At 42.3% G+C, this 19611-nt stretch overlaps 1 protein-coding gene across 3 annotated transcripts; it reads left to right on the plus strand.

The window, feature by feature from the left end:
* Nucleotides 1-3083: 3083 nt before the first annotated feature.
* PIGA (phosphatidylinositol glycan anchor biosynthesis class A) lies at nt 3084-17044 on the plus strand. Of its 3 annotated transcripts, none has more exons than XM_059050851.2 (6): nt 3084-3152; nt 5092-5871; nt 10194-10326; nt 11083-11215; nt 11373-11579; nt 14690-17044. In XM_059050851.2, the coding sequence occupies exons 2-6, from the start codon at nt 5154-5156 to the stop codon at nt 14954-14956; spliced, it is 1458 nt and encodes a 485-aa protein (XP_058906834.1). In that variant the 5' UTR covers nt 3084-3152; nt 5092-5153; the 3' UTR covers nt 14957-17044. The 3 variants fall into 3 exon arrangements, with proteins under 3 accessions (XP_058906834.1, XP_058906835.1, XP_066880117.1); XM_059050852.2 differs by lacking the exon at nt 3084-3152 and adding an exon at nt 3188-3276; XM_067024016.1 differs by lacking the exon at nt 3084-3152 and adding an exon at nt 3349-3554.
* Nucleotides 17045-19611: the final 2567 nt, after the last annotated feature.

Genomic DNA, 19611 nt, shown 5'->3' on the forward strand with positions numbered 1-19611 from the left:
TAGTGGTTTATAAGAAAATTCTCTAAAGACATACCCTGATGCCATACATTTAGGCAGCACACTATAATTAGAATTATCCCCAGATTTATAGCTTAATCCTGCTGCTACAACTTTCTTTTGACGTTGAGAAAATAGCCTTAAATGGTGACCTTAAGGTTTACCTGACTAAAAGTGGAGTCTCATACCCATGTGAGATTGTGAACCATGTACGGAATCATTATTTATTTGCCTTTTAATGTTCAGTGCCTAGATCAGAGACGAACATGACGAACGTTCAGTGTTGTCAGACTTTGTTGGAACCATAGACTTTGTTGGAAGAGCATGTAGGTTTGTCAACCCCTCCACCACAGAGACTCGGCAACAGGGTGCCTTTATTAATATCTATTTATAAAGGTCAGCCTATTCTACGGTATTTAAACTACAAAGAACCTTTCAAGAAAAGCAGGTTGCTTTTTACCATTGGTAAAAGGTATATAAAAGCTAGAAAAGATGAAAAGCTTTTAAAACACTATGTTTAATTTTCCCTGTATTCCCCACAAAGCCTTTTATAGACTAGGCACTCAGTAAATGTTTCTTTTATTTTTATTTATTTATTTTTTTTGCGGTACGCGGGCCTCTCACTGTTGTGGCCTCTCCCGTTGCGGGGCACAGGCTCCGGACGCGCAGGCGCAGCGGCCACGGCTCACGGGCCCAGCCGCTCCGCGGCACGTGGGATCTTCCCGGACCGGGGCACGAACCCGCGTCCCCTTCCTCGGCAGGCGGACTCTCAACCACTGCGCCACCAGGGAAGCCCTCAGTAAATGTTTGATGATAAAGATAGAAAATATTTATTCCCTTTTGAAAATAGCTCATACAGTTTTTGAAGGAGTATTGGCATCAGGATCTTAGAAGATTCATGGTAGAATTTCAAACGTGTATTGTGATCAGCACTATGGCAGTGGCAAGCCAGGAGTTCAATAAATGAGGCTTAACCCTCACTTATACAATACCTTCCGGGATTTCTACACAGTAGTTATTGTCTTAATACCTATTGCAAAGATGAAGAGACCAAAGCAATGCTGCATCACCTGATAGTGTTGGTGTTATCTGTGAAACCAACTGCAACCTGTTAAGCTTGAATAAATATCCTTGAGTCTTCAGCACTTTTATTCTCTAATGCTTCAGCACGAACACAGGGCAGAGTATGATTCCCACTTGAGCCTTACTCATTTAAGTTATCTCATTAATACACTTTGAATTCTACAGCCAAAGTGCTCTTTTTAAAAAATACATATTTTTTTAAAAAATTTACTTATTTTTGGCTGCATCGGGTCTTCGTTGCTGTGCACTGGCTTTCTGTAGTTGCAGCGAGCTGGGGCTCCTCTTCGTTGCGGTGCGCAGGCTTCTCACTGCAGTGGCTTCTCGTTGCGGAGCACGGGCTCTAGGCGCGTGGGCTTCAGTAGTTGTGGTGCACGGGCTTAGCTGCTCCGCGGCATGTGGGATCTTCGCGGACCAGGGCTCGAACCCACGTCCCCTGCACTGGCAGGCAGATTCTTAACCACTGCGCCACCAGGGAAGCCCCAAAGTGCTGTTTGAATTATAGCAGTGCACTGTAATTTTTGTAAGGCGCACCCCCTGAAATTTTTTCAGTACATTTAATTGGGTATATGTGTCAGGAATTGTGCAGGCATAGAATAAAGAAATTCATTAATACAGCTAAAACGTATTCAATGTCTAGTACCAGGTACAGGCCCAGCTTCTGCTTGCTCCCTGGCTGGGAAGGCAGACATTTAACAAGCAAATACAAATGCCAATTTTCAGAAAGCAGTCCACGTGAGATCCCAAGAAGACACAAGTCTCCAAGGATCAGGTTGAGGAAGAAGGTGGGGGAGGGGGTGTGAGGGGGAACAGGCAAACAAATGGAACATCACCCGATAAACGCTATACCAGCATATGGCCAAAGTGCTGTCAGAATACAAAAGAGGGATGATTTAATTCTCTCTAGAAGTTTGGGTAGGGCATCAGAAAGGAGCCGAAATCTTCAGGGATGAACAGGCTTTCTACAGGCTTAAAATAGGTGCTGGTAACGATGGTGGTGATGGTGCTCAGGGAGGCATTTGCTCGGCTGGGGAACCCTGTGTACCCACTGTGACGGGTGGATGACCATCAGACCACTTCCAGTGATTCGTTAGCCTCTTGGCCAAGCACCACCAAAGCCAGCTGAACCAGTGTGAATGGGAGTTGATATTTCAGGTCAGACCTCAGGTTTTTTCCCTCCAGAGTGGAGGGTTGCCAGGTAGAATGAAACATGCCCAGTTAAATCTGAATTTCAGATAAACAACGAATAATTTTTTAGTAAAGACCCCAATATTTGGGACATACTTATACTAAAAAATATTTGTTTATTTGAAATTCAAATTACTGAAAACTTTGATTTGACTTTTTATTTGTGTATTTTATTTACTACATCAGGCAATCCTACCAGAGTGCTAAGAAACTGGCGGGTCTGCTGTGGCACAGATAATAAATAACAAACAAAACGCCACCCCAACCCCAGCTTTCTGTAGTCTTCCCAGCCAAAAGTCTCTCCAATTGGAAGCCAGAGAGAACAAGCTTCCAGAAAAGAGACGCTGTACCTAGACAACCAAGGCGCGAACCCACCCGACGGTCCGCAAGACCCGCGTTTAGAAGTGCGGTGCATCCTGGGAGTGAGTTTTCTAAGTTCGGATTCTCCTCCGAAGGCCACGGGACTACAACTCCCAGGAGCGCCAAAGGGTCGCTGCGAGGCACGCTGGGAGTACTGGTTTTACCCCGTCGAAGGGTCCTGGTGGGTTGCTTGTGTAACAAGAGACCAAGGCCGATTTTTAGAGAATCTCAATATTAAGAATTCATATAAATGGTTAAACCGAGGATTAGTGCTTTCAACACAGAGAAAACAAGTCTTCCGGAACAGAGTGGCAACTGTGCAGGCGCCCGCTGACGTTACTCCCCGCGCTGAAGGGTGGGGACTGAGCGTCACTCCTGCACCTGACCCCAGCGCCTCTTTGTGATTGGCTGTTCCGGGGGCGCGGCGCTCGGGCGCGGACGCCCCTGAATGGTGCTTCGGGGCAGCGGGGCGGGACTCCGGCTGCAGCCGCGGGAGGTCCGGACACTGGCGGCCATGGGACTCGCTGGTAAGTGCGTGTCTGAGCTTCCCGCGCCGGTACTCCCTGCCGCTTCCAGATGGGACTGAGCTTCCCTCAGGGGAGCGTGGCCGACGATGGAGGGGGCGAAGCCGACCCGGCTTGAGGCTCGGAGGTCGGGGTCGAGGGTCTCCGGAGTCGAGTGGGGCTGAGGGTGCGCTGGGGCGGCCGAGCTGTAGCCGGTTTCGCGTCTGCTAAGGCGGGCGGGTTGAACGGCTCTGGGACTCCCGGTCTGGACCTCCTGCTCGCTCTTTGGCCGTTTTCCTCCCTTTGGGCCTGGCGAGACCCCGCCTGACTGCGCCGGGGTCGCTGACTGAGCGGGGCCATCCCTTCCTTGGCCCTGGCGCTCCCCAGCGATCCCTCAGCGAGTGAAGCTGGAATGGCGCTCGGCGGGTGGGTGGAAGCACCGTCCTCTTGACCCCAAGCCCCCGCCGGGACACCCTAAGGCTTCTCGGGAGTCTCTGCTGATAATAACTGTCTAGGAACTTGTTGACCGTGGCCGTGGACTTTACGGCCATCTCGCATTTGCCACTTAAGTGGCTGGGTGGGGACCTTGGACCGATCGCTCAACTTGTCTGGCTTCTCATTTGTAAAATAAGAGAGGTATTCACTAGATCTCCAAGCCATTCGTCAACTTTAAAATTTTAAGATTCTGTGATTGTGCCCTTTGTTGAGCTTTTACCCCATGAAAGCGTTAGGCGTGATAACTGTGATAGGCACATTTGTCACAGAACATTGCAGGTTAATGACAGAGCTTTAAATGATTTCATTTGATGCTTTACCGTTTTCGTTATCATTCATTTTTTTAAAATTGAGTGGAACTGGAAATTCGGGCTTAGGTGACAAACCACAGTAAGAAAACGTTCGTGAAGCCACTTAAAAGTACAGACTTGAAGAATCTTATGATTTGGTAATATTGAATTGTAGTTAGCAAATTCAGCTCAACAAACACTCATTGAGTATTTCTGAGACAATATTTAAAATAAACATGACTTTGTTGGAGAGAGTAGACTTTGGACAAGCTGTTACTTTGCGGTGAAATTAGAAACTCAGACCTTTAGGATGGCTTCCCATTGTATAGTTGAGTTTCTGGAGGCATGGATATCTCATTTGGAAAGCTGAGAAGGAGTTTCACTCACTTTCCAAGATTCTCTTTAGCTTTAAATGCCTAAGAATCTGTAATCGTGCTGAATATTGAGTTGATGATGTTTGCGCTGATGATCTCGGGGACCCCTGAGCTGAACATTTCCTACTTTAGAGTTAGAAAATGGCCCCAGATCCAGCCCGTCTCTAGTTTAGTTTTTATCTTTAGATTCCAAACTGAAGGGAGGGACACTCATGGAGGGAAGATATACATAACTGAAAGTTTAAGAAAATGAGGGGAACGGTTTGATTATCACCATTCTTGAATAAGGAAGGAGAAAATAAGGTCTGTGGCATGTGCTACAGGTGACACTTGAAAAAGCTGCTCTCAAAAGACAGTTCTAACTCCAGGTATATTTTAGTGTAAACCACAGACTTAATACTAGCGAACTTGATGAGATTCTTTGAGTCAGTGGCTAAGCTCTAAAGTGGGGTTAGCAAACCTTTTCTGTAAAGAGCCGTGTGTTTTATTATTTGAATGAACTGGTTTGTTAACATGGCAAAGTATTCTATACTTTGGTGTAACAGACATTATTTAAGATTATGTGTAGCGGCATTTTTAGAGCAAAATTAAGATACAAGGACAGTGCAGAGTCTAGTTTTGTTGTATGACACAGTAAGTGCTAAGCAAGTAAATGCTGTCAAATGCATGAATTCATCATATGCTTTGTTTTATTTCTACGAGAAAAGCTAACAGATTAACATTAAAAAGAATATTTATGTCTGGATTTGGAGTGTGGAATGTATTTTGTCTCTGAGCTTAGATCCTGTTTACTCTCTCTTTCAGGTACTAGAGGACACATATCTTAACTGGGTTGCTCTAAGGACTAATGCCTAAACCATCTCAGCATGGCCTATAGAGGAGGAGGTGGGGATGGCCAGCATCCCTCAGCTTCACTCTCCTGTGTCAGACCTGGACGTCTTTCCACGTGTAGAACCTGTACCCATAATATATGCATGGTGTCGGACTTTTTCTACCCAAATATGGGAGGCGTGGAAGGCCACATTTACCAGCTCTCTCAGTGCCTGATTGAAAGAGGGCACAAGGTCATAATTGTCACGCATGCTTATGGAAATCGCAAAGGCATCCGTTACCTCACTAATGGCCTCAAAGTCTATTACTTGCCTCTGAAAGTCATGTACAACCAATCTACAGCCACGACCCTCTTTCACAGTCTGCCGTTGCTCAGGTACATATTTGTTCGGGAGAGAGTCACGATAATCCATTCACATAGTTCCTTTTCTGCCATGGCCCATGATGCCCTCTTCCACGCCAAGACAATGGGCCTCCAGACCGTCTTCACGGACCACTCCCTTTTTGGATTTGCTGATGTCAGCTCGGTGCTTACAAACAAGCTTCTAACTGTGTCTCTTTGTGACACAAACCACATAATTTGTGTCTCTTACACTAGTAAGGAAAACACTGTGCTAAGAGCAGCACTGAATCCTGAAATAGTGTCCGTCATCCCTAATGCTGTAGATCCTACTGACTTCACTCCAGACCCATTTAGAAGGCATGATAGTGTAATAACTGTTGTTGTTGTCAGCAGACTTGTTTACAGAAAAGGTAATGAAATGATAGCTACAAATGCACTGCACAACCTTTTTTTCCTTGTAGAAAGCTGTTGAATATTTGTGTTATAATGATTGTTGGGCTTTTCGTTTTGTTTTATGGCTTTATAACAACTTCTGCGTTAAATATAGCAAAGAAGGGTCTAATAATGTTTTATACGTCTTAAAGAAGAAATTTCTGGAACAGTGGTAAATGCTATTCCCAGCCCCAGCACCACCCACCCCCAATGTTTTCATAGTTACTTAAAAGGAAAAAACAATAGCCTGATGTTGTTTAATAGGTCAGGTCTTTTAAAAATTTCCATACACATGCAGTAGGAAGTACAGGGCCCAGACCATCACATAACCCTTTCTTTTCATTGCAGATATTTTGAAAACTAAGAAAACCACAAGGGTGAAAACTAAAATCAGCTGTAACTGTATTATTCAGGGATGACCCTAATGAACGTTTGATTTATAGCTTTCCTGTCGTTTTTATGCATACACTCAAAGTCAGTGAGCTTGTTCTGCACAGTACTGTTTTGTAGCTTGCTTATTTCCTTTAGTCGTAGATAAGACATTAATAATGAATTGGCACGTAAGTGCTAAAGGGGGGTCAGATAGCCCAGAGTCCGATCCTGGCTCCATCCTCCTGTGTGATCGAAGACAAGCTATTTGACATCTCCAAGTCTCAGGTTTTTTTCTTTTGTGTGATTTGGGCAAACAGTAGTAATCTTGTGAGGTTCAGTGACGGCTCCTGTACAGTACTTGGCCCAATTTGTACTCACTGTGTGTCTGCTGTGCACAAGGAGCATTGTTTTAGCGCCTCTGCAGCACTTCACGGATATGCCACAGTAGAATTTGTAGAGCCTTGCTGACTAAAAGTCGGAAGCAGTCCGGTTATTCAAAACATAAATGGTTTTCTGGATGGTATCTGAAAACCTGTCTAGCAGTCAAAATTGTCACTAAAAGTGGGGAATTGTTAAAAAGATAATATGTAACCCCCGCTTCAAAATATTTTAATTTACTCAAAATATTATTACCGTGCACTGAATCACCAATAATTTGATTCCGGCCTGCAGGCTTAAGAGGACTGGTCCACTGATTCCGGCCTGCAGGCTTAAGAGGACTGGTCCACTGATTCCGGCCTGCAGGCTTAAGAGGACTGGTCCACTGATTTGAGCTGCGTCATCTTTCGTGCAAAATCACCTTCAAAAAGCATAACTTAACAGTTGCCAGTTTGGGTCTCTTAAATGTGGTGAGAACCTAAAGGCATATGAAGTAATGTACTTCTGGATTTTTCATTTGTTTTTGATCTTATACAGTGGTTCAGGATGTCCCCTAATCTGACAAGGTTTTTTTTTTGTTTTGTTTTGTTTTTTACTCTGTCTTTATTGAATTTTTCATACCGTTCAGCTTAGTTTCACAGAAACTCATTTGGTCCATTTATGTGCTGTTTAAATACTGTAACAAGTATAGTAAAATAGGCATCAGAATGATTTGTGGACAAATGCAGCTGATTCTTGGTAAGCATGAAGCTCAGCGGTGGAATCAGAAGTGTCCCAGTGTACTAGGGAGTGGCCTAAAATCCAGAGGTGGGCCTTGGTCAGGATGGTTTACCTTTAGAATGGAGAGCCTTGGTCCATGCGGAGATCCACTAAGCGGAGGTTGGTGAGAAAACTTCTGAACTGCATTTTGGGGGGTGAAGGCAATGAAATGCTTCCATTGCTTACTTGAAGAAGATGTGAATGGAGCAGCATTCTGTGTTCTGAATCCCTCTTGGGATATTGGTAATGTGTTTGTTGTAACTTAAGAAATGTGCCTATTTTGTTTTTTCACCAAATAATATACCTCTGTGAGATAGATAGCTGAGAAAGCATATGATGCATGCATGGTCAAGGATCAGAGCAAAATTAACTTACCTGTTGAAAGATCGAACCTGTTACCTTTATTTCACCAACTATGGTGTTTTAACCAGCTGAGCTAACCACCAAAAGAGTGAAGGTACAGCCTTTCCTGTTCTCAATTCAGTCGTTTAACAAATATTTATCAAACCGTTTCCGTATGCCAGGTACTGTGCAAAAAGTAACATTCTGAGAAGGAATGGCCACATCTGTAGCCCAAAAGTGAGTAGTTGTATTAATGGTCCATTAATTATTAATAATTTCTTTAGGAGGTGTTCATTTGGAGCAGATATCAAAGGCCACTGGAATGTATTAAGTAAGAGAATAAATCAAAAGTCCTATTACCCAGGATCCCTGGCCTCTTTCCTCTTCCATTGAGCCTGCTTTGCTCTCAGGCAGGGTTTAGCAGCGCTCACGTGCAGTGCAGACATGCCCCACTTCTTGCTCTAGTGCTAATGATGACTTAACATTTATATTCTGCAGTTGATAAAGCCTGTACATGGTACAGTACCTCACTTGACCCTCCCAGCAACTGTAGGGTAGATGTTATCTGCATGTAACAGACAAAGAAACTGAGTCTCAGAGGGGGTAAGTAACTCACCTAGGTTACACAGTAAGTAACAGATGACAAGCCTGAGTTGAGCTCTTCTCGAGTTAAGGTCTCCTGTTCCCTCCACCCTCAGGCAGGCCACCATTACCCTAGGTATAGATTCAGAAGATTCTGTTAGACTGTGCTTGAGAAGCACTTCAGATCAGAGCTTTTCTTGTCCATTCTGTGAGAATATGGCAATTGAAAGTCCTTTGGTATGTTTCATTGTGTTAGACTCTTGTTAGAGGCACCAGAACATTTCTAATTATGGGGAGAAAAAAACCCTTTATTCTTAGAGTAATAATATAGATCATTGATAATATTAGTCGGTTCCGTTTCTTTTAAAGTACTTGTCAGAATTAATTCACAATGCATTTAAAGCCCATCGCCTGGTATAGTAAACCCTCAGTAATTGTAGCTATTGTTACTAATTATGATTATTGCTCTATATGTGGGGTTTTGGGTTTTTTTCATTGAAAGAATGGATTCTTAACCTTTGTATTAGAAGGGAGAGAGGGCAAGGAGGGAGGGGAAGGAAAGAATTATAGGAGGTTACTTGTTAAAAGTCATTAAGACACCTTCTGGTTTATCTAAAAATCCAGTTGGATGGACTTGGTAATAAACTTGAAACAAAGGTAGCTAAGATTTTAATGAGAAGCTTTCATAATTCAGAAAAGCCACATGTGAATTTATGTTTGCTAATGCGATCATATTTTGAAAATACTAGCAGAGTTTACTTAATAAATCCTACTTTGAATTATTTAATAAAAATGACCCTATATATATTATTTCTCCTACCATCTTTTAAATAATTGATCTGCCTGTATTTGGGAAGATTGATAGAAGAAGTGCAGTTCTTACGTATGTGTGTGTATGCATTTCTTAAACTTTAACTGGCTTATTTTACACTTACTTTTGAATGTGTATGATTTGTACTTGTTAATGAGCTAAATTCTTAAACATCAACACTACCGTCACTTTGGATTTCTACTTTCAGACTAGTAGGGAATGATTTATTTTGCTGCTTTATATTACCTAAGGTTGTATTTACATATTATAAGAAAGTTTCATTAAAAAGAAAAAAAAGGACCAAGATGCACCCTTTTGTTCTACAGACTGTAATGATCTGGCAGTGGAGGTCCTGCCACCTTCATTCACTGTCATTCGGGGGAAGTGGGCTGTAGCAGATTTGGATGGACTATTACAAATTTTGCTAATACCCTAGTGTTCACTGCAAAATCCTCTGTACAAACTGCATTCTCAACAAAATGGAGGCAGCAGTCATATTTTGCTGCTTAGCCCTTTCCTATAGTAGGAAGTAGAATCATAACGCTGGTAGAATTTTGTAGGTGAAAGAGACCTTGGACTTCAGGTACATCGGTCTGTTCATGTTCTCTTATAAGGAAACTCCCATTATCAAAGAGTTTGCTCGTAAAAAGGCTGGGTCAAGACCCAGATCACCAGTCAACTCCCCTGCTCTGCAGAAAATTTTAACTGAAATGTAAGCTACCTCAAATGCCATTTTTTAGCAGTAGGTGTTGTGTAAACACAGGTGAATAACCTAGAACACAATGTTGAAACGAAACAGAATAGTCCACGAACTGGGTGTGTGGAAGGTACCCATGGGTGTCAGTGTATATATCCTCAAGAACTCTTGGGGGACCCCTGGCAGTCTGTGAACGATTCCACCATTCCAGGAAAGGTTTAAGAGAATTTGTTTCTCTACTTAAGTAAGGGAGGCATGACTAATATTACTTTTCAAAGTGAGTGGATTCTCAGAAGTTCTGATAAAATATTTTTAAGGTTAATTATTGATAACTCCAACATTCAACTTGATGTTTTCAGGGACCGATTTGCTTAGTGGTATAATACCTGAACTCTGTCAGAAATATCCCAATTTAAATTTCATAATTGGAGGAGAGGGACCAAAGAGAGTCATTTTGGAAGAAGTACGGGAAAGATACCAGCTCCATGACAGGTATTGATGGATTCCATATTGTCTTGGGTGAGAAAATATCAGTTACCTAAAATTGGTTTTGGCTACATGCCTGCATTAAGTGGGCTGCTTTCTCCTACATGTACTTGATATAAAAATGTAATGCAAGGCCTATTTAAGAAAAATGATATAAAATGGGGAACCCTAGTTAAGGAATTCATAAGTTTATTTTTTCTGTTAGCCCAACATTATTTGACTTTAGGGGGCACTGGTTGGGGCACCCGAGAATGCCCAAAAAAACAACTATTTGATTGGAAATGTTTGCAGATTCTCAAGCCATACTGAGTTGTGATTTAAATAGCACGGCCCAAATCATGTTAATTGCTCTGCATGTACAGATCCGAACATTTCTCTTCCTCGGTAACTTAGTTAACGTGAGCTGTGTGCATGTGAAGCATCAATTTAAGAGGGACATTTTCCTGTTTAGAAACGACACTTTAACATTTACTAATCAAAGTGTATTAACATTTTCATTGAATGCAGACTGATTTTGGAGAAGATGAAATTTGATCTGTGTGACAAAAGTTAGAAATATGTTAGCTGTACAAGCTTTAACCAAACAGCTTTATATGACTTTCTTTTAGATCAGAGTTGGGTGATATTAATCTTTTGAAATGGAAAACATTAGAAGCAGTAAGAATCTAAGTATAATATGAATAGCACACTTGGCTTATAAATGGTATTTCTTTTGTAGCATAATTTTTACTCCCCTCTTTTTTCTCTCGTTTCAAAAATCAGAGTGCGTCTCTTGGGAGCCTTAGAACACAAAGATGTTAGAAATGTCTTAGTTCAAGGACATATTTTTCTTAATACTTCCCTTACTGAAGCATTCTGCATGGCAATTGTGGAAGCAGCCAGTTGTGGTTTACAGGTAAAAAGCTTTGAGGGCTTATTACATTGTTGGGGTTTCTGTATTTGTATTTTGAAAAATAATCGGATGCAGTCTGTAATATTTTTTTAAATTGGTATTGTTTATTTTCCTGAGAGATGAATTATGGTGGATCACATGTTCTTTTTTTCTTTTTAAGGTTGTAAGTACCAGGGTTGGTGGAATTCCTGAAGTACTTCCAGAAAATCTTATCATTTTATGTGAGCCTTCTGTAAAATCTTTGTGTGAGGGACTGGAAAAAGCCGTTTCCCAACTGAAGTCAGGAGCATTGCCGCCTCCAGAAAATATCCACAACATCGTAAAGACTTTCTATACCTGGAGGAATGTTGCGGAGAGAACTGAAAAAGTACGTCACACGCTAAGAGAGGGGTATTTGAAGATTGTGTCTTGAATTCTTACTTGATGTTTCACTTACACACTTGCTTCTTTTATATAGGTTTACCATTTCTGCTCTATTGCTTAAGTGTATGAAGTCTCTTCCAAATGAAGTGAATTCTGTATTACTCCTGGTATATGTTAGGCTAAGTTTCTAGTCAGATCATTGCATTTGACATCTGAAAATAGCAGTAATGCAGTATCTAGACCTTTCATTAAGCTGGGCATGCAGGAGTTACAAAATTCTCTAGAAGTCACAACAATTAGAGCCAAAACTAATATTAAGATCTACTCTTAGACATTTTCTTGAGGCCCTTTATAATTCTAAAGCATATAGGTCTATTAGAAAATATGTGGTTTTGCTTAGCCTGATTGTTGGCAACTTTATTAGTTACAAGTATTTAATCCAGGCTACTTCCTAAAACTCCCGTGTCACTTTCGCTCTAGCTGCTGTGATTTTTCTACAGGAGAGGGATTTTTGCATCTTTGGGCTGATTGAGAACATAGTAAATTAGAATTCAAAAAGCACGTGACAGATGTTGGAAATAGGATCACAAATAAAAAGCAGCAGTAGAAAATTGGTAAAAGGACAGGTGCAGGAAGTAGGTTAATGCCCTTAGGTGGGAGAGTACAGTTGCGGGAAATGCTTCCTTATTTCGAGGTCAGGACTTCATTTATTCTACTCAGTTGTGCCCTTTGTTTAAGTACCTCTCATGACTTCGTCTACCTCCTGCCTCTTATTATCACGTAGCAAGCTGGACGGAAACGCTGTGCTTCTTAGAAATTGTGACCCAGAAAGAACAGTCAGTTGGGAGCGTGGAGAAGGTAGTGCTTTATACTCTCATTGTATTCAGTGGAGCAACTAGTTTCTAGCCCAAAGTAGAGAGCAAGATGGAGCCGAATAAGCAGAAAGGCTTTCTCACTTGGTTTAAATTGTACATTCCCGTACGTAAGGTGAGCCCCGATTTGAATGGAAATGCAACAAAACTCTTTTTATCTCTAAAAATCGTCATACACAGTTTGCATTGAAACACGAGAAATTTGCATTAACAAACAGTTTTGACTGAAATAGCTCCGAGAGAGCCACTTTCTAGAAGTTTTGCAATCGCGCCACCCGTATGAAGTAAGTACATTTCCTTGTTTTCCTTTGGAAGTTGGGGCGCAGCACTGATTACCTGCTGGGAGCGTGTGGCAGCATCGCCCGGGAGCCTTTTCGGGCTCTGTCCAGTTCATCTTCCTGTGCCCACTGCTGGATTCTAAAGTGACCCTTTAGGAGCAGAGGGGATATGGGAATGGAGGGCAGGGGTATTTGCTTAGGCAGGTTTCTTCAGTGAAACCCACCCTGACTGAGGACCACATCTCTGTAGTTGTGCCTTTACCCTCTTGATCAACGTCATGTAAGTCTCAGAAGTTTGTGCTGTTGTAGATAATAAGTTTGGGGCCAAGAGCTACGGTGACAGTTTGTCAGCTTGTGTTAAAGGAGCGCGTTAGGGTTTTTTTTAAAAACCACAGATTTTCTTTTAGTTAGGCTTAAAGTAATAGTAGGACGTCTATATTGTTTTCAGTTTTACACTCTGGCGATCTATAATATACATTCCCCAAAAAACGTTAATCCTCGTCCCTAATGGATTGTCCTCCCTGTCATTCTCTCCATAGTAGCAAATTGTTATTTTGTCACTTGAGATCATAAATTAACTGACTTAGAAATAAAGGTGGACACACGGGTGAGTTTGTAGTTGCTCTTTTTTTTTTTTTTTTTTTTTTTTTTTTTTTTTTTTTTTTTTTTGCGGTACCTGGGCCTCTCACTGTTGTGGTCTCTCCCGTTGCGGAGCACAGGCTCCGGACGCGCAGGCTCAGCGGCCACGGCTCACGGGCCCAGCCGCTCCGCGGCACGTGGGATCCTCCCGGACCGGGGCACGAACCCACGTCCCCTGCATGGGCAGGCGGACTCTCAACCACTGCGCCACCAGGGAAGCCCCCTGTAGTTGCTCTTTTAATTCTACCTGTTCCACACAGGATGTTTGATCCCTTTCAGCTCCTTAGTTTAACTGCTCTTTAGAAAAATTGATCAAGGAATTAAATCAGCATTCATGCTGGAAACATACCTTTTCATTTATAATTCGCCAGTCTCAGCATAATGCTGGACATAATTCTGACTACAGTGTATTCCAAATGTCCTCGGGGTAGAGGAGCTAGATGAAAACAGCCCGTACCTTTCAGAGGTCGTTGACCCTTAGAACTTGCTCTGAACGTCAGAACTTTAGTCTTGAGTTCAAAAGGAGATGGTTTACAGGTCTGATAACGTGAGAATGACCGCAGGTAATGCCCCAAAGCAGTTTAAAAACATGAATGCCGGCCCATTTTATGTGTTTGAAATAAGTATATTCAAGGAGCTTTGTTTTTTTCTTTAATATTTCAGAGTTTAGTGCTTAGCAATACTTTAAAAAAGCAAGCCGCCTACTACCAGTGCTCAGCAATAAACGTTATTTTGTTTGCCACTGTTTGACCTGTACCATCTACCAAAATTTCCCCCATCTCTTTCTGCTCCTTTTACTTGGAATCCGTGAAATGTCTCTGTATATTCTCCCCATCTGTGCTCAGCAACACGGCCTCACTTGGCTGTGGAAAGAGGAGCCTTTCTGTAGCCAGAAGCACACTAGATTGTAACTCTCTGATGGGAGTTGAGTTAAAGGGCCAGTCCTTCTTCCCTGCTTGGGGAGCCACTGCTGAAGTAAATATGGCCTCGACAGGTGGCCTGAAACGCAGCTCCAGCGTCTCAGGACTTTGGAATTCTCATAGTTGGTTAAATATTGATGGGGCTACCCTAGGAGACAGGAGCCGTGGTAGATTCATCTTTGTCCCACACGGTATAGGTACCGCAGTGTTTTGTCCAGAATAGGCACTCCGTAAGTGTTGACTCAGCTGGCAGTACGTAGTGTAATCAGTTTCATGCGTCACCTCATTACTGTAACAGCAGTGAACCGTGCGCGCCTCCTGTTGACATCTCTAAAGCGCGCCTGGCCCGTGCGGGTCGTTGTTTGTCGTGGCTCACGGCGCTCATTCTCGGCTCTCTCCCGCCAGGTGTATGACCTAGTGGCAGGAGAAGCTGTGTTACCGATGGACAAACGACTGGACAGACTCATCTCTCACTGTGGCCCCTTGACAGGCTACATTTTTGCTTTGCTGGCTGTATTCAGCTTTCTCTTCCTCATGTTCCTGAGATGGGTGACTCCAGATTCTATCATCGATGTTGCAGTAGATGCCACAGGGCCAAAGGGTGCCTGGACTCCTCAGTCTCCTTACAGAAAAAAGGTGGACGAGAACAATGAGGTATCTAAAACCAGGTAGAAGAAAGCCTGGATTGTGAGATTTTAAACACGTGTAATAGTTCAGTTAAGACTGTTGAAAATAACCTTGCTTTTTTTCTTTTTAAAGTTAATTTAGTAAGTTATGCTACCTCTTTGTCATTCCGTGTTTTATTTTGAGGAAAGATAAACACTTATGCAATTCCTGAGCGTAGAAACTCCTTGCACTTATTTAAAATTTAGGAGAGAACATTGAAGCCACTCAGGTATGCAATTTTTCAGACTACTGAAATCCCTGTAGCAGAGATGTTTTAACGTTATATTTTGGGAGCTTTGGGTGCTGAAGGGCCAAACGTTTTCTGGGCATTTTTTGGCCAATTTTAAATGTTCTACCGTTAATTAGACATTCACCTGATGTTTACAAGTTTTCTTTAGGGAAGTACAACAACTCTGTGAACTATTTTAAGTTGTGTTCATACTACATTTATCAGACACTTAAGTCATGTTCTTATTAAACTTTTATTGGGTATGCTCAGTAGATGTTCCATATAATTAGCAGGTTTCTTGAGTAAAATGGGCTGTCAGCAACCAGCATGTTTTAAGCACCTACCATGCGTAGAACGTTGAACTAGATACTTCCTGCGGTAAGGACCGGGGGTGGGGGTGGGGCTGCATTCGCTCTTTGTCGATCACTCAGATGACTCACTTTGTCATAGTCAGGTTTGACATGAAGTGGTAAGATACCCGCCATGCCGAAAATGCTCATGCTTTTAATGCCAGGAAAAAATTGCCGGCGTACTCTGAGTTCTTCTTTGATCCCGTTGGACGCATTCTCCTAGGTCGAGCCTTCATCTTCGCTTGTGTGTATGAAAATACTTTTTGCTTTTTAAGTACTAGGGACCGATACCACTGTTGATGATGGTGCAGAGAAACCCTCCACATCTCTCAGTGCATAAATAGTCCTCTGTCAATGCCTTCTTGTTTTCCGAGCACGATGTACGAGATGCACCATCTCAAAATCAGCTGCTACCCTGTCCCTTTGATGGAAGTCACTTCCCTTCACTTGTGGCCTAGCTGATGCCTGATAAGTATTGTCAGTGTGCAGAAGTCTTGACCCCAGAATGTTTTGTTTATAGCCAGTTGAGTCTGAAAACTTCAGGAACACAGTCTCTTTGTGGATGGATGTTGTCAACTGTAATCGTTGTGGCCCATAGCCATGGGTTTTTAAACCCCCAGTTATCCACATGGTGTGTCTTATTAATTCTTTGAACTCCTTAGAATAAGTTTTTGTGATTAAGGACTGTGAAGTCACGAGAATGAGGCACTGTGGGTGCGCTAGTTAGATGCTGGCAGTATTGCGATTCTGTACAGGATTTTTTTTTAATGACAACATTCACAGAACTTCTTTTAAAAAAGTATCTTAACATGTCTACTAATTGGTTGCCACTGATACATAATAAATATATTTGTGTTTTGTACTAAAACACAAATGCAAGAGTGCAATTTTTAAAATCTAGAAGTCAGGGGTTCTTTTGTTAAAGAAAAACAGACTGACCCAAACCATTAAATCTTACTGGGATTTTTATGCGTAGAAACTGACTTATATAAATACGAAACAAACAGTGCCAATATTCACGATAAAGCAAGAAACTGTAACATTTGGTTTAATTTATTCTGTTCAGCAATTTTTAAAGGCATACTGCTGTTTTTTCTTGTATGTTATTTATGTTTCTTAGCTTTTTGTTTTCAGAATTGTCTATTAAATTGCCATTTATTGCAGATGGAAAAAGGATTTAAAGTTCTTGCATGAAACATATGTAATTTGCATATTTTCCTCTTTTTTTCCCTTTAGCAAATGGAAGTAAATTTGCTTGTTCTAGTAAATCTTAATTTTCAGGCTTCCTGAATACCGAAATTGTAACTGTCATTGTTGCACTGGTCAATATGTGGGAACATATTGTTCTGCCCTGCTACTTACATTTATTTGAAAGTGAACTTGCAGTGATGAGGAATTTATGAAAAATATATAGTATTTCTTTTGATGTTCCAAAAAGTAGCACATGTAAAACTGATTTATGGAAACATGCTATATGTCCAAAAATAAAGACCAAAATGACATTTTGACATTTTTCTTGAGTTTGTCTTGTTTGAAGAACAGAATATTATTTACTAGTTGAGCAACACTGCCCCAGCTCCTACCTCCCATGTTTTTTTTTTCAGTGCAATCTGATGTTTTGCTTGGTCTGTTAGAAAAACAGGAAATATCATTCGGTTGATGAATTGCACTGTCTTCTTTTCTTTCTACGATATTCTCTCTTTTACTCACGGAATAGCAAGTTCAATTGTGCTTTTGTTTCCTAATCCAAACTCTTGTTTTTCAGTGCACCAGAGAGTTTTTCAGTGCACTGTGAGACAAATGAATACATCTGTAAAGTACTGTGCATGTGAGCTACATAATTATGCATTATATCTTGCAAGCTATTTTAAGAGAAATTGGAATTTTGACTTCATTTACAGAAGCCCAGTGTATGATCAGGCCCCCCAAGATGGCTGTTCTCTTGCTCTCTGTACATCCCCTGCTGGACCAGTGCCTGCTTCACCTACACCCCACTCACATGACTGACCTTGCTACATACCTGCCCCGGCTGGAGCTAGTGATTATTCTAATCTTTAGATCGGAACATCTCCACCTGATAACTTATCAAAGGAGCCATGAGGGGCGTGCCCCTCTGCTGGTTTCCCTGGTAACTGATGAGCCCACCTGACGTCAATTCCCTTATAACTGGTAAATCTGCCCCTTCCCTCGGTAGCGAAGACTCCTGCCATGTCCCGCCATCCTGCCAGCTGCTGTCTGCCGCACGCCGTGGGGTGTCGCTCCAGGACCTTGCTTCAGATGTGTAAGATCCCCCATCTGTTAAGACACTGATATCTCTGTCGCTGACTCTAGGCTCTTCGGTCTTGAGGCTGGGCAAGTATAGGGCTTGCAGGCCTACGGGGTGCAGCCCAGTGCCCAGCTTCTCCCACCCACTTTGTTGGAAGCAGTGGAAAGCAGTCCCCTATGTTGATATGTTCTGATTTATCTTCCACCGAAACATTTGTGGCTCAGTCAGGGTATCCTAGGTCTGTGTTTAGTTTCGTGAAGGATTTTTAAAGGCCTCTTTATCCTTCTCTGCATTCCCAAAAGAATCTGGGTAGATGTTAAACGGTATCATCCTATGGCTGGATTTTTTAAATCTGGAATTCTGAAAATTAAAGCTCTCTGCAGATTTTGATTTGTATTCAGAGTACTTTGGGGAGTTGATTATCCTTTACCCTTCGTATTTGGTCGTGGCTCAGTGATTCTCAACTGGATGTGGCAGGGGTGATTTTGCCCCCTGGGGGACGTCTGGCAGTGCCTGGAGACATTTCTGTTTGTTCCAGCTGGACAGGAGTGGGGCAGTGGCATCAAGTGGGATGCTGCTAAATATCCCATGATGCTTTGGGACTGCCCCCCACACCAAAGAATTATCTGGCCCAAAATGCCGGTAGCGCCAAGGCTGAGAAACCCTGGAGCTCTAGGTGGTTTCGCCTCCTTCAAAGATACCATGAGTTAACTCCTTACTTCAGTAGCCTTCTACGCCCATCTCAAATGTAGCGCTCAAACGTGCTAAAGATGGTCTCTCTGAAATGGTACCAAAGTCGAGCTTCTCGTGGCCAGCTTTTCTGGTATGTAAAACAAAAAGAACAGCCAGGTTTTAAATGAAAATTAGGGCGAAAACAAGATTGATTAGTGTTATGTAATACTAGATACACCACTGGGCTGTGGTGAGTAAACGATCACCTTCTTACAGAACAATTGGAGAAAGAGACCTGAAAAGAACTGAAATACTTGTGTTGGTGTATTTGCATACATTGGCACGCCAGCAGGTAATCTAAGCTGGGTTAAGTAACCTTATATGTTAATATATGTCCTTGAGAATGGAAACCGCACAAGCTCGTGATGGCGTGGTGATACACGGAAATGGGGATGTTGTATATTGTGACGCAAGGCTGATTCTCATGCCTTACCCTTTTCACAGAGTACAGGGAGATGGTTCTTACATAGGGAGTCATTCTGTTTTGCCTGAGTGCTAGGAGAAACTCCTGTATTTTTGCATCAAGCATTTATTAAATAAGATTGATTTACTCGTCTCCTATAATTTTATTTGGGCTTGTCTTTTCCAAGAGGTTGTAGAAATTTAGAAAATCGAATATAGCCAAGAATGAAACAGGAGACCGAGAGTTACCTCATCTAGTTTTCCCAGGTGAGGAAAATTACACATAAATCAGTTTTACCGGTATTGGCCAGCTGACGCATGTCAAAGAATCAGGGTTACAAGAGAGTATCGTCCAGTGAGGGAAGGTGCTGATTCACAGAATCTTTGGGAACTTCACCCAGAACCTAGATCATCTTCATCCATTTCATTGTAAGTCCTCCATGATCGACTATGGCCCACATTTTCCAGAACGAGGCACCACCTTTACTGACACCTACAATGGGAAGTAAACGACCAGGAATGTTGCCGGAGGACTTTGTCATGGATGAAACTATTACAGCCAGTGGTCTAATGCTTCCAGTCTGGAGAGGCCTCCAAGCTGGGCCTTTTAGGGGCTTCCCTGGCGGTCCAGTGGTCAAGACTCCACACTTCCACTGCAGGGGGCACGGGTTCAATCCCTGGT

Source organism: Kogia breviceps, chromosome X (assembly GCF_026419965.1).
Source record: "Kogia breviceps isolate mKogBre1 chromosome X, mKogBre1 haplotype 1, whole genome shotgun sequence".
In the NCBI taxonomy this organism is placed as follows: Eukaryota; Metazoa; Chordata; class Mammalia; order Artiodactyla; family Physeteridae; genus Kogia; species Kogia breviceps.

Excerpts from the sequence above, each read along its gene's own strand:
- PIGA (XM_059050851.2), top strand. The coding sequence starts at position 5,154 with ATGGCCTATAGAGGAGGAGGTGGGGATGGCCAGCATCCCTCAGCTTCA. Across the intron at positions 5,872-10,193 it reads CAGACTTGTTTACAGAAAAG|GGACCGATTTGCTTAGTGGT; the intron begins GTAATGAAATGA and ends TGATGTTTTCAG. Across the intron at positions 10,327-11,082 it reads AGATACCAGCTCCATGACAG|AGTGCGTCTCTTGGGAGCCT; the intron begins GTATTGATGGAT and ends TTCAAAAATCAG.